This window comes from Xiphophorus hellerii, chromosome 14, assembly GCF_003331165.1.
Source record: "Xiphophorus hellerii strain 12219 chromosome 14, Xiphophorus_hellerii-4.1, whole genome shotgun sequence".
Lineage (NCBI taxonomy): Eukaryota > Metazoa > Chordata > Actinopteri > Cyprinodontiformes > Poeciliidae > Xiphophorus > Xiphophorus hellerii.
The window spans coordinates 24868937-24882192 of NC_045685.1; the positions used below are offsets into that span (position 1 = coordinate 24868937).

The window sequence follows — 13256 nt, forward strand, 5'->3', positions numbered from 1 at the left end:
ACCAGCATTAATCAGCTGGACCTGCTCTCAGAAAGTTTTGATTTAGCAACTTAGGGATGTTTATTGAATGCAACCTGCATTTGACTTTGAATTAATGTTTTCTTCTTTTATTTGATATTATTTGATATAGGCACTGTTATTAGATTTATTTGACATATGTATAATTTAGGCTACTGAGGCCCATACTGTTAAATGTTATTTTGCTGATTGCAGGTTTTTCAGTTGTCTTTTTGACTTAATAGCTGCTGTATTGGGCTGCAAGTATTTTCCATGTTTTTTGTCCAAATCCGGTGACATTATTGCCAGATCATTTTTTCATTTTGCCAGATAACATAGTAGCATTTATACGTAGCGCAAAAAAAGCTAACAGCCAATCCAGGTTGATCGGCAATGATCGGCCCTCATGGGTGATTGGTATTGGAATCGACAACAGAAACCTGATCAGAGCTTCGCTCATTGGTAGGATTGGAATGGTGAAGCGACATTCGCCAGAGCGTTGCTGAAGTACAAGGGCTTTTCGAAGTTGTTTACAACTTTAATTTTTGTCGTTTCAGTGATAAAGAAAAGAAGATTATGAAATGATGGCTGGAATAAAAACAAGAAACTCTTATTTATTTTTTAATGTGCATTGGAAAACAAACTGTTCTATGTATTAAATGTTTTCAGTATAGAACTACGTTTAAGACTCTATGGTATTAAGCTTGATTAAATCAAGCTGCTGTTTGGAATATTTTTGTTGGGGAGCCACTAGGTTAAGCTGTCGCCATCTTGCTTTCTCACCTGCAGATCCATAGTATTGATTTCTATATCCATTCCTGTCAGAAGGACTAAATTGCTTAAATTAATTTTCATACTTATAAATTTGTAATTTTTGTCTTTGAATAACTTGAAAAGGCTTTAAGTGATTAAAATCAATACTTCCTTCTTTTACTCACATTTAAAAGCTTTTGTTTTGTGTTTCTGTGCAGATCTCCCACAGTGCTGGGGGTGTAAAGAGGAGGAGGTTCTCAATGAATTCAGCAACCAGGAGAGGAAGCCCACTTCAGGTAAAGAAGAACCAGAACATCAAGAGTCCAAAGAGGAAGAGAAGCAACTCTGCATCAGTCAGGATGAAGAGCAGCTTGTGCTGAAACAAGAGACTGATGACATTTTGGTGAATCCTCTTAATGTGCAAAGAATCCACAATGAAACAGAACCACAGAGGAACCAACTCATCTCTCATGGCTCTGCTGAGGATGAGAACCAGGATCAGGAAGGAAGCAATTCTGAGGACTCAGGAGAAAAGAGAGATGAAGAACAGAAACACAACAAAAGATGCCAGAAAGGTAAAACTGATTGTTCAAACTAAAAAAGGCACATGAAAGCTCACAGAGTCCAACAATTATATTCTTGTAAAGTTTGTGATAAAACCTTCTCTCTAAATGTTTGCTTGACTTCACACAAGAAGTCGTTAACATTTTCAACCTGTGGAAAAAGTTTCAGTCAAAAGAATAGTTTAATTTATCACGTGAAGATTCACACAGGTGAAAAGGCTTTTTCTTGTGAAACCCTGCTTTTCTTAAATCAGCAACATAACATGGGATCATTTTGCCATTAATTTCTGCATGTTAACAACAATCACCCCACTGTTACCAATTCTGCTGCGAATCGCAGGAAAGTAAAGGCTGAAAGTTTGTGTTGAGTGTGTGAGTGGAGCAATGTCTGACAATATCAAAGGTTGAGATTAAAAAACCAGTTAGTGTTTTGTGTTAGGCATTTTATGTCATTCTTTAATGTGATATACTGTATATCCTGTAGCTACATAGAGGATAAGTTACCTCCTCTCCTGAGTTGCAATGCTGAATTACTTATTGGATTTAATTGTGCCAGAGCTTTAGCTCCAAAAAAGGTTCTACTGGGAAAGGACAATGAGCCATTTGCTATACAGATGGATCTAGGGTGGAGCATTGTTGGTAGCTTCACATCAGAGTCAAACGAAACTGAAACAAGTCTGTGCCACAGAGTTATGGTAAAGGAACGGTCTTCTGTAGCACTAATGGATATGATCAGTGTTAAGGATGGAAAGGTAAAGGATGAAAGAATCCCACAAAAGGATCACATTTTTCTGGATAAACGTACAGAAAAACAAACAAAGACACAGTGAGAAGGCTCTTCCATTTAAACAAACGTCAGACTCATCAGATAATAAAAGGCCTGCAGAAATCGCATTGAAACACTCAAAGCAAAGGTTTAACAATTAAGAAAGTTACAATAAGGACTATGTGGCACACAAGAATGATATAATTGAAGATGTGGAAGAAGTGCACGACAAAGGAATGCAGGGTGAACATTGCACTTACCACACCCAAAGGCAACCAGCTACCACATCACAACAAACTGCATTAACTAGATGTTGTCATGGATATGGACGGTCTCCTCAAGGTGGGAGGACAACTTCCATCTTTCAAGGACTCCTTCAAGCACCCAGATGTGATCCCAAAGGAATATTAACGAAGCAAACTCTTCATATCTCAAAACCACGACAAAGTAAAGCACCAAGGAAAAGGATTCACCATAAGGAAAATCAGATGGGTTGGTCATTGAATCCCTGAGATAAGCAGAACTGTTGCTTCATTTATCCGCCAGTGTGTCATCGGTCGCAGGCTTCGCAGAGCTCCAGAGGGATGAGAATGAGTGACCTACCTGCACAGCGTTTGAAGCGTCTCCTCCCTTCACACAATGTAGCTTGGACTGTTTAAGGACTGTTAGCAGTGCGCCGAATGCCTTCAGTCACTCAGTAGTACTTCATTAAGGATTTTATGAAGTCATGGATATAGTGAAACCCTGACTGTAAATAACCTGAACAGTCATGACATGTTTTTATTCTGTTGTTAGAAGGTTTTTAAGGTAATGTCTACATGGGTTATTTTGTTAAAATTATCTCTGTTCTTGTGTAAACCAATTAGTTATAATTTTGGCAGGAGTGGAAATAACCCCAACTTATTTGTTGTAATATTTTTAGTAGTGAACGTTATTTTTAGTTGATACGTTTGGTTGTAAGAGCGTGTTTTTGTAGCTTTCACTGTCTTTTTGTTTGTGTGATTGTGCATACAGCTTTTATGGTGAAACTCAAGGTTTACGTTCAATAAACCTCACTGTTCATCAGTCAAGCCAAAATACTTCATTTAGGGGTTGCGGGGGTTTGCTACAACAACAATCACCCCACTGTTACCAATTCTGCTGCGAATTGCAGGAAAGTAAAGGCTGAGATTTAGTCGTGCTTTTGAAAGTTTGTGTTGAGTGTGTGAGTGGAGTAATGTCTGACAATATCAATGGTTGAGATTAAAAAACCATTTAGTGTTTTGCGTAAGGCATTTTATGTCACTCTTTAATGTCATATACAGTATATCGTGTAGCTACATAGAGAAAGAAAACTTTTTGTAATATTTGTCAGGAAGCCACTAAGTTAAGCTATCGCCATCTTGTTTGCTCACCTGGAGGTCCATAATATCATATTTTGACTCACATCTAATTACATTCTGGTCAGAAGAACCTCATTGGTTGAGTTAATGTTAATTCTTGTAAGATTATAATTTTAGAATAACCCAAGAAAATCCTGTTTTGATGCATCAAGAGATTAAAGTGAAGGATTCCTTGTTTGATTGACATTTAAAGGCTTTTGTTTTGTCTTTTTGTCCAGATCTCCCACAATGTTGTGTGTGTAAAGAGGAGGAGGTTCTCAATGAAACGGAACCACAGAGGAACCAACTCATCTCTCATGGCTCTGCAGAAACTGAGAACCAGAATCAGGAAGGAATCAATTCTGAACACCCAGTAAAAAAGAGAAAGGAAGAACAAAAACAAAAGGAGAAATACGAGAAAACCAAAGAGCAGAAAGGCAGAACTGACACTTCAAAACAACAAAAGCACAAGAAAGCTCACGCAGGGCAAAAATTATATTCTTGTAAAATTTGTGATGAAACCTTTTCTCAAAAAGATATCTTGCTGAGACACATAAGAATTCACAAAGATGAGCGGCCTTTTTCTTGTGGGACTTGTGGAAAGAGTTACAGTGAAAGAAGGACTTTAACTCGGCACATGAAAATTCACACAGGTGAGAAGCCTTTCTCCTGTGGGTCGTGTGGAAAACGTTTCTCTCTAAAAGGTACTTTAAATGTTCACATGAGAATTCACACAGGTGAGAAGCCCTTCTCATGTAGGACCTGTGGAAAGAGTTTCAGTGAAAGAGGGCCTTTAACTCGGCACATGAGAATTCACACAGGTGAGAAGCCTTTCTCATGTGGGTCGTGTGGAAAACGTTTCTGTCAAAAATGTCATTTAAATGTTCACATGAGAATTCACACAGGTGAGAAGCCCTTCTCATGTGAGACCTGTGGAAAGACTTACAGTGAACGAGCGACTTTAACTTATCACATGAGAATTCACACAGGTGAGAAGCCTTTCTCTTGTGGATCCTGTGGAAAGAGTTTCTCTCGAAAGGACGCTCTAAATGTCCACATGATAACTCACACAGATGAGAAGCCTTTCTCTTGTGGGTCTTGTGGAAGAGGTTTCTCCCTAAAAACTCATTTAAATGTTCACATGAGAATTCACACAGGTGAGAAGCCTTTCTATTGTGGGTCTTGTGGAAGAAGTTTCTCTTGCAAAGATTATTTAAATGTTCATATGAAAATTCACAATGGTGAGAGGCCTTTCTCTTGTGGGTCTTGTGGAAGAGGTTTCTCCCTAAAAACTCATTTAAATGCTCATATGAAAGTTCACACAGGTGAGAAGCCTTTCTCTTGTGGGATCTGTGGAAAGAGTTACAGTGAAAAAGGGGCTTTAACTCATCACATGAGAATTCACACAGGTGAGAAGCCTTTCTCTTGTGGGATCTGTGGAAAAAGTTTCTCTCAAACAGGTAATTTAAATGTTCACATGAGAATTCACACAGGTGAGAAACCTTTCTCTTGTGGGAGCTGTGGAAAAAGTTACAGTAACAGAAGTAATTTATCTTGTCACATGAAGACTCACTCTGATGAGAAGCCATAGGTCCAAAACAGATCCGATCCAATTTGGCATCTAATCCTATGGAAAATCTGGTCAGATGATGTAAACAGCAAGTTGAACATATTAAAGTCAACAGATTCTTGCAGGCTGCTAGTGATTCACTGTGATTGTGTCTTTCACTGTCTGACCAAGATAAACCTGAGGTCTACTTTTGCCTAGCAGCTTGTTTTCCTTAATCCAGTTTTTTGTTTTAATTCTCAGTCGTATTTGTACTTAAGATCCCCATCAGTATCCCATTAGATACTGAAGTTAAAGAGGGGAACACATTCAGACAGGATTCATTTCTGTGCATTTCAGTTTTCATGGAGTTCTGTACCATGTAGAATAATTGAGTTTAGCTTTTATTTGAAGTTTCTGTGTATGACTAGATGTAAAATACTTTAGAAATGAAAGCAGTGAAATGTTCTTGTTTTTCCATAAATAAAACTCTGATGTTTGTTTGAAAAAAACTCTAAAATAATTTTGATCTGGTCAGATTTTGATTTAGAGCTAACCACAGAGAGGTGTTTATTTTCCCAAATGTTTGTCATTGTTACACTTTGCTATGAGAAGCAAAGTATATTATTAAAAAGGTATGTTAAAATATACACTAGTATTTTGAGCAGAATATGCTTTTTAATAACTGTTGATTTGAATAAATATTGATGGATTATTCAGTGATTGTCATCGTCATTAACTGTTGCCATATTTTTAAATGTCAGCTTGAAGTAAAGCATCTAAAGATCCTTGCAATAACAGCAAAACATGAGTTTTTACACAAATTGAATTTTTTTCATTTCCTCAATATCAGAATTCAAGACAGTTTTCAAAAAATGTCACATTCATCACATTTTACCACATTAAAAGTATTTTTCATCAATTAGACTGATTTAATATTCTAATCTCAAATGTAATGTTTTCATTAGTTATTAATTAATTCTGCATTGTCAGAAACTACATCTTTATGGACGTTTCATGCACCTTTCAGTTACTGTATCCAGAGATAACATTGCAGACGATCTACAATACTGTAATGTGACACAAAAACAAGTCAGAAATATCTTTTGCATTTGAAGGATATTTTTTTAAAAACCCATCAAAAATCCATAAATTAATCAACTCGCCCAATGCTTTCTGTTGTTAAGAGCTTTGGATTAATGATCCTTTTCAGTTTTGTTGGTAATCAAATTGTTGATTTTATGGCTATAGTTAAAGTGATCTGTCTTATAAAAATATCAGACATAAAAACAGGCCAAGAATTTTTCAAAATAACCAGAATACTTTTATTGTTTTGATGGCTTTAGTTAAAGTGATGTGTCTTGGTCTCACATCTTGTCTCTTCAGGGACCTTTCATGTTTTCACTACTTTTTTGGCAACATGAACCTTTTTTTCACAACACAGTCAGTTATTCTCCATCTTTACAAGTCAAAACAACGAATCTCTGCGCTCCTCTATAAAATATGTATATATTTACTGTTAACTTCAAGACTGAATCACAAAATACAAAACTAGAAAATTCCTGAAGAAATTCAACCGGGGCCTGCCAAAATGTGCCCGTCGGTTTGTACCCAGCGTTCTGATGCTAAAAATTAGCATCAATGCTAAAGAAACCTGCAATGTAATCAATAGCATGTGGAGAGTAACAAGCATGTTGATTAACATGGTCTTGCACCATTCAGTATGTTAATATTAATGTATAATCTAAAATGAGCCAAAATGCTAATGTAAACCTAAATGCTGCCAGTAGCATGTGGGCTATCATTAGAATGTTGTCTTACATGGACTTCCTACATTCAGTGTCCTAAACATGGATAATAAGTAAGAAAAATAGCTAAAATCTTATTTTAGGGAAAATGCTTAACCTGAGAGAAAAAGATAATGCAGGCTAATATTATTGCACCACCTATGGCCTTAATTTAACCATAGAGGAATATTAAGGCTTTTATTTTGAAATTTTCAGTAAGCTTCATTTTAAATGTCCAAACTAATTCCATGAGTAACATTGATCTAGGGGCTGCACAGTGGCGCAGTTGATAGCACTGTTGCCTTGCAGCAAGAAGGTCCTGGGTTCGATTCCCGGCCGGGGTCTTTCTGCATGGAGTTTGCATGTTCTCCCTGTGCATGCATGGGTTCTCTCCGGGTACTCCGGCTTCCTCCCACAGTCCAAAAACATGACTGTTAGGTTAATCGGTCTATCTAAATTCTCCACACACACCCTAGGGGTGTGTGTGTGTGAATGTTTGTCCTGTATGTCTTTGTGTTGCCCTGCGACAGACTGTCCAGGGTGACCCCGCCTCCCACCTGGAACGTAGCTGGAGATAGGCACCAGCAACCCTCCCGACCCCATTAGGGACAAGGGTGAACAGAGGATGGATGGATGAATGGAACGTTCATGTAAAAAATACACAAATGTAATGAGTAAGCTTAATTTTAAATCAGTTATAAAACACCCAAAACACAAGTAATTCTAAAGGCCAGCTCAGTCCTCCTCTGTAGTAACTGACAGTTCCACCATGTTTGTAGTTCTGACATTCAGCTCAGACCACTTTTGTAGGCACTGATTGTCCGCCATGTTGTAGTCCTAACCTTCAGTCATTGTAGTTCTAAAGAGCAGCTGTTGTGTGAGTGTGAGACAGAAAGGTGGAAAAGAATTATATCTTTGTGAGACACCTAGTCAGTTTTTATTTAAAAAAGCAGTCCGAACAACTCCTTCCCGTTCGGGAACCGTGATACGTATTCGAAAACCGTTTGAAGAGTATGAGAGGGCTATTTGTCGCCCGCGATTCATATCTCTACCTCACTCTCAGTAATAACAGTGATGAGACATAGATGGTGTGCGCCGAGCTCCGAAATTTTTCAGAAATACATGGAAGTGAATCTGGGAGAGCGTCAGTTACCCTGCCCCATGATTTCGCTCTGAAGCACCTTGTCAGAAAACCGTAAGCCCTAGAGAAATTTTGAAAACATTTTACCGGAGCAGGCATGCGTATCGATGTCATGACCGAGTTTGACACCAATCGGGCGATATTTGTGGGCGTGACGGCGATTTCTAAATTGTTTTGGGGTCAAAAATCCACTTCATTTCTCACTCTAATGGGGCAGCAGTTGGTTTCAGTTATACTCTGTGTTTCTGCAGTTGGAAATTTTGCTCGTTTTTAGCTTTTTACTTCGCCATCGTAACTCCGATTCCCAATAACAGTAATAGCTAAATGCCGGGATTGAGCCGCACGTTTTGATACCACTTAGACTGTTTTACAAGCTAAAACGATCACAACAAGTCTCTGCGTTCCTCCATAATATATGTAGCCATTTACTGTTTAACTTCAAAACTGAATCACAAAATACAAAACTATAATATTAGACTCTGTTTCACAAGCTGAAACGATCACACACAAGAAATTAAAATACCTTCTAATATGGTTCTTTTGTAAGATTAAAAATATCTTTTGATAACTGACTCCAAGCTCACATTTTTAAATAATTCTTTTTTTCATTAGTGTCAGTATGATGTATTATTCTAATCATAAATGCTGTGTTTCCATTAAATGTGGAAAATCCTCATAATTAACAGAAATAAAAGGCTTGGAAACATCCGTGTGTTTGTGTAATTACTTTAATACTGTGTTTCACTCACTGAAATATATAAACCTTTTATTAATGTTGTAAGATATTTAATATAACTTTATGTTGAGAGGAGGCTCAAAGCGGAACATTCAAGCGGGAACTAAAAATCGTTTACAGTTTCTTCAGTGCAGCCAAAGTGAAACACACGGAAAGCTACGGAGCTCACGAGGTAGCATTAGCTCCTCTTAGAAGGTAGTTTGAAAACAGGTTTGGTGTTTTCGGTAAATATTTCCGTGTTTTCAGTGAAAATGTCTTCAGTTCCGCCTCAGAGAGAGTTTATCAACGAGCAGGTAACTCCTGCTGGAGAAACATTCACAGAGTGGAAAGAAATCAACGTTAAGATGGAGGAAGAGATGGAGGATCAGCGCAGACTGATGGATTTTACCCGGATACCGAGGATCATCTTACACCGGATAGGTACGAAACACCTTCATGTTTTACTGATTAATCAGGTTTAAGAAAGACGAAGCTGAAGTTGGTTTCCAATTCAAGCTTCCGATTCGGGAAATGGCTAAAGGGCGATTCCACCTATTTTTTCCTTCCGCATGTTTAATCGACTCTAGTTTAAAAACTACAACACCCAGACTCTTCAAAGCTGGACTGGAGTATTCTGCTCTAATAGCAGAATATTTAAACCCAGGGGCGATTCTAGGATCTGACCTTTAGGGGTCCTTAGCCCCCAGCAGTGCTAAGGACCAAGAGAAGTTATTTGTTGGTGCATTTTTCTAAACTTCACTGCTTATTTACATACATTCACATAAGAAATTAAATAGTTTTGTCCAACTAAAACCGTTAACAACTACATACAGGTCTGGAAAAAATGAAGAGACCACTGCACTAAACCCCATTGAAAACCTCCTGGTTATTCCACCAAATATTGATTTCTGAACTCTTCCTGAGTTAAAACATTTGTTTTGTTGTTTCTAAATGAATATGAACTAGTTCTCTTTGCATTATTCAAGGTCTGAAAGCACTGCATTATTAAATTATTTTGACCTTTTCTCATTTTCTGAAAATAAACACAAAGTTTTTGCTCGGAATTTCAGAGACATGTCAGTAGTTCAACAATCTTCATTTTATTTAAACATGTACCTATACAGTGAACCCTCGTTTTTCTCGGGGGTTGTGTTCCCAAAAGAACCCATGATAGGCGAAATCCGTGAAGCATTTACCTTTATTTTTTACAATTATTATAAAGCATAATTACCGCATTTTCCGCACTATAGGGCGAACCACATTATAAGGCGCACCTTCAATGAATGGCCTATTTTAAAACTTTTTTCATATATAAGTTGCACCGTGTTTAAGGCGCATAGGATAGACGCTACAGTAGAGGCTGGAGTTACGTTATGCATCCATTAGATGGAGCTGCGCTAAAGGGAATGTCAACAGAATAGTCAAATAGACTTAGACTGACTTTATTGTCATTTTGCATGCACAGGGTGTATACAGAATGAAATTTCGTTGCATACGGCTCAGGACAATGTTTTGAGGTTCAATGTTGTGAGGTTACTCCAGAATAAAATAAAATACAGTATAAAATATGAATATAAATATGAATATAAAATATAAAGTGCAGGACTGACAGTAAAATGGAAGTTATTTAGCTCTGTACATGTGCAAGGTATGAAGTGGAGACCAGATTTTGAGTGCAGTCCAGTTAAGAGTTCAGCAGTCTGATGGCAAGTGGGAAAAAGCTGTTTCGGAACCTGGTGGACCTGCACTGGACGCTGCGGAACCTCTTTCCAGAGCCAGAAAAAAATCCTGTTTTTATCCAACAAAATATTAAAATGAAGACTTCCTTGTTTGATTGACATTTAAAGGCTTTTGTTTTGTCTTTTTGTCCAGATCTCCCACAATGTTGCGTGTGTAAAGAGGAGGAGGTTCTCAATGAAACAGAACCACAGAGGAACCAACTCATCTCTCATGGCTCTGCAGAAACTGAGAACCAGAATCAGGAAGGAATCAATTCTGAAGACCCAGGAAAAAAGAGAAAGGAAGAACAAAAACAAAAGGAGAAATATGAGAAAACCAAAGAGCAGAATGGCAGAACTGACACTTCAAAACAAGAAAAGCACAAGAAAGCTCACGCAGGGCAAAAATTATATTCTTGTAAAATTTGTGATAAAACCTTTTCTCGAAACGATATCTTGCTAAGACACAGAAGAATTCACAAATATGAGCGGCCTTTTTCTTGTGGGACTTGTGGAAAGAGTTACAGTAACAGAGGGACTTTAAATTATCACATGAGAATTCACACAGGTGAGAAGCCTTTCTCCTGTGGATCCTGTGGAAAGAGTTTCTCTCGAAAGGACGCTCTAAATGTCCACATGATAACTCACACAGGTGAGAAGCCTTTCTCATGTGGGTCTTGTGGAAGAGGTTTCTCCGTAAAAACTAATTTAAATGTTCACATGAGAATTCACACAGGTGAGAAGCCTTTCTCTTGTGGGTCTTGTGGAAGAAGTTTCTCTCGCAAAGATTATTTAAATGTTCATATGAAAATTCACAATGGTGAGAGGCCTTTCTCTTGTGGGTCTTGTGGAAGAGGTTTCTCCCTAAAAACTCATTTAAATGCTCATATGAAAGTTCACACAGGTGAGAAGCCCTTCTCATGTGGGACCTGTGGAAAGAGTTACAGTGAAAGAGGGACTTTAACTCGGCACATTAGAATTCACACAGGTGAGAAGCCTTTCGCTTGTGGGATCTGTGGAAAGAGTTACAGTGAAAAACATACTTTAACTCATCACATGAGAATTCACACAGATGAGAAGCCTTTCTCTTGTGGGTCGTGTGGAAAACGTTTCTCTCAAAAAGGTGTTTTAAATGTTCACATGAGAATTCACACGGGTGAGAAGCCTTTCTCTTGTGGGTCTTGTGGAAAACGTTTCTCTCAAAAATGTTATTTAAATGTTCACATGAGAATTCACACAGGTGAGAAGCCTTTCTCTTGTGGGACTTGTGGAAAAAGTTTCACTCAAAAAGAACATTTATCTTATCATCTGAGAATTCACACAGGTGAGAAGCCTTTCTCTTGTGGGACTTGTGGAAAAAGTTTCACGCTGAAAAGAACTTTAAATGATCATATGACAATTCACACAGGTGAGAAGCCATTCTCATGTTGGAGCTGTGGAAAAAGTTACAGTAACAGAAGTAATTTATCTCGTCACATGAAGACTCACTCTGATGAGAATCCATAGGTCCAAAGCAGATCCGATCCAATTTGGCATCTAATCTTACTGATCACATGAGAATTCACACAGGTGAGAAGCCTTTCTCCTGTGGATCCTGTGGAAAGAGTTTCTCTCGAAAGGACACTCTAAATGTCCATATGATAACTCACACAGAGGAGAAGCCTTTCTCTTGTGGGTCTTGTGGAAGAGGTTTCTCCCTAAAAACTAATTTAAATGTCCACATGATAACTCACACAGGTGAGAAGCCTTTCTCTTGTGGATCTTGTGGAAGAGGTTTCTCCCTAAAAACTCATTTAAATGCTCATATGAAAGTTCACACAGGTGAGAAGCCCTTCTCTTGTGGGTCGTGTGGAAAACGTTTCTCTCAAAAAGGTGTTTTAAATGTTCACATTAGAATTCACACAGGTGAGAAGCCTTTCTCTTGTGGATCCTGTGGAAAGAGTTTCTCTCGAAAGGACGCTCTAAATGTCCACATGATAACTCACACAGATGAGAAGCCTTTCTCTTGTGGGACTTGTGGAAAACGTTTCTCTCAAAAAGGTGATTTAAATGTTCACATGAGAATTCACACGGGTGAGAAGCCATTCTCATGTGGGAGCTGTGGAAAACGTTTCTCTCAAAAAGGTTATTTAAATGATCATATGAGAATTCACACATGTGAGAAGCCTTTCTCTTGTGGGAGCTGTGGAAAAAGTTACAGTAACAGAAGTAATTTATCTCGTCACATGAAGACTCACTCTGATGAGAAGCTATAGGTCCAAAACAGATCCGATCCAATTTGGCATCTAATCTTATGGAAAATCTGGTCAGATGATGTAAACAGCAAGTTGAACATATTAAAGTCAACAGATTCTTGCAGGCTGCTAGTGTTTCACTGTGATTGTGTCTTTCACTGTCTGACCAAGATAAACCTGAGGTCTGCTTTTGCCTAGCAGCTTGTTTTCCTTAATCCAGTTTTTTGTTTTAATTCTCAGTCGTATTTGTACTTAAGATCCCCATCAGTATCCCATTAGATACTGAAGTTAAAGAGGGGAACACATTCAGACAGGATTAATTTCTGTGCATTTCAGTTTTCATGGAGTTCTGTACCATGTAGAATAATTGAGTTTAGCTTTTATTTGAAGTTTCTTTGTATGACTGGATGTAAAATACTTTAGAAATGAAAGCAGTGAAATGTTCTTGTTTTTCCATAAATAAAACTCTGATGTTTGTTTGAAAAAAATCTCTAAAATAATTTTGATCTGGTCACATTTTGATTTAGAGCTAACCACAGAGAGGTTTTTATGTTCCCAATTTTTTGTCATTGTTACACTTTGCTATGAGAAGAAAAGTATATTATTAAAAAGGTTTGTTAAAATATACACTAGTATTTTGAGCAGAATATGCTTTTTAATAACTGTTGACTTGAA

At 37.8% G+C, this 13256-nt stretch overlaps 1 protein-coding gene and 1 long non-coding RNA gene across 2 annotated transcripts; both read left to right on the forward strand.

The window, feature by feature from the left end:
• The first annotated feature begins 403 nt into the window (after nucleotides 1-403).
• Nucleotides 404-5705, forward strand: LOC116733239 (gastrula zinc finger protein XlCGF57.1-like). Its single transcript, XM_032584022.1, has 3 exons — nucleotides 404-407; nucleotides 969-1325; nucleotides 3680-5705. The coding sequence occupies exons 1-3, from the start codon at nucleotides 404-406 to the stop codon at nucleotides 5029-5031; spliced, it is 1713 nt and encodes a 570-aa protein (XP_032439913.1). The 3' UTR covers nucleotides 5032-5705.
• A 3313-nt stretch (nucleotides 5706-9018) lies between these two features.
• On the forward strand, nucleotides 9019-10674 carry LOC116733170 (uncharacterized). Its single transcript, XR_004341968.1, has 2 exons — nucleotides 9019-9070; nucleotides 10502-10674. It is a non-coding gene; the product is annotated as an uncharacterized LOC116733170 (long non-coding RNA).
• Nucleotides 10675-13256: the final 2582 nt, after the last annotated feature.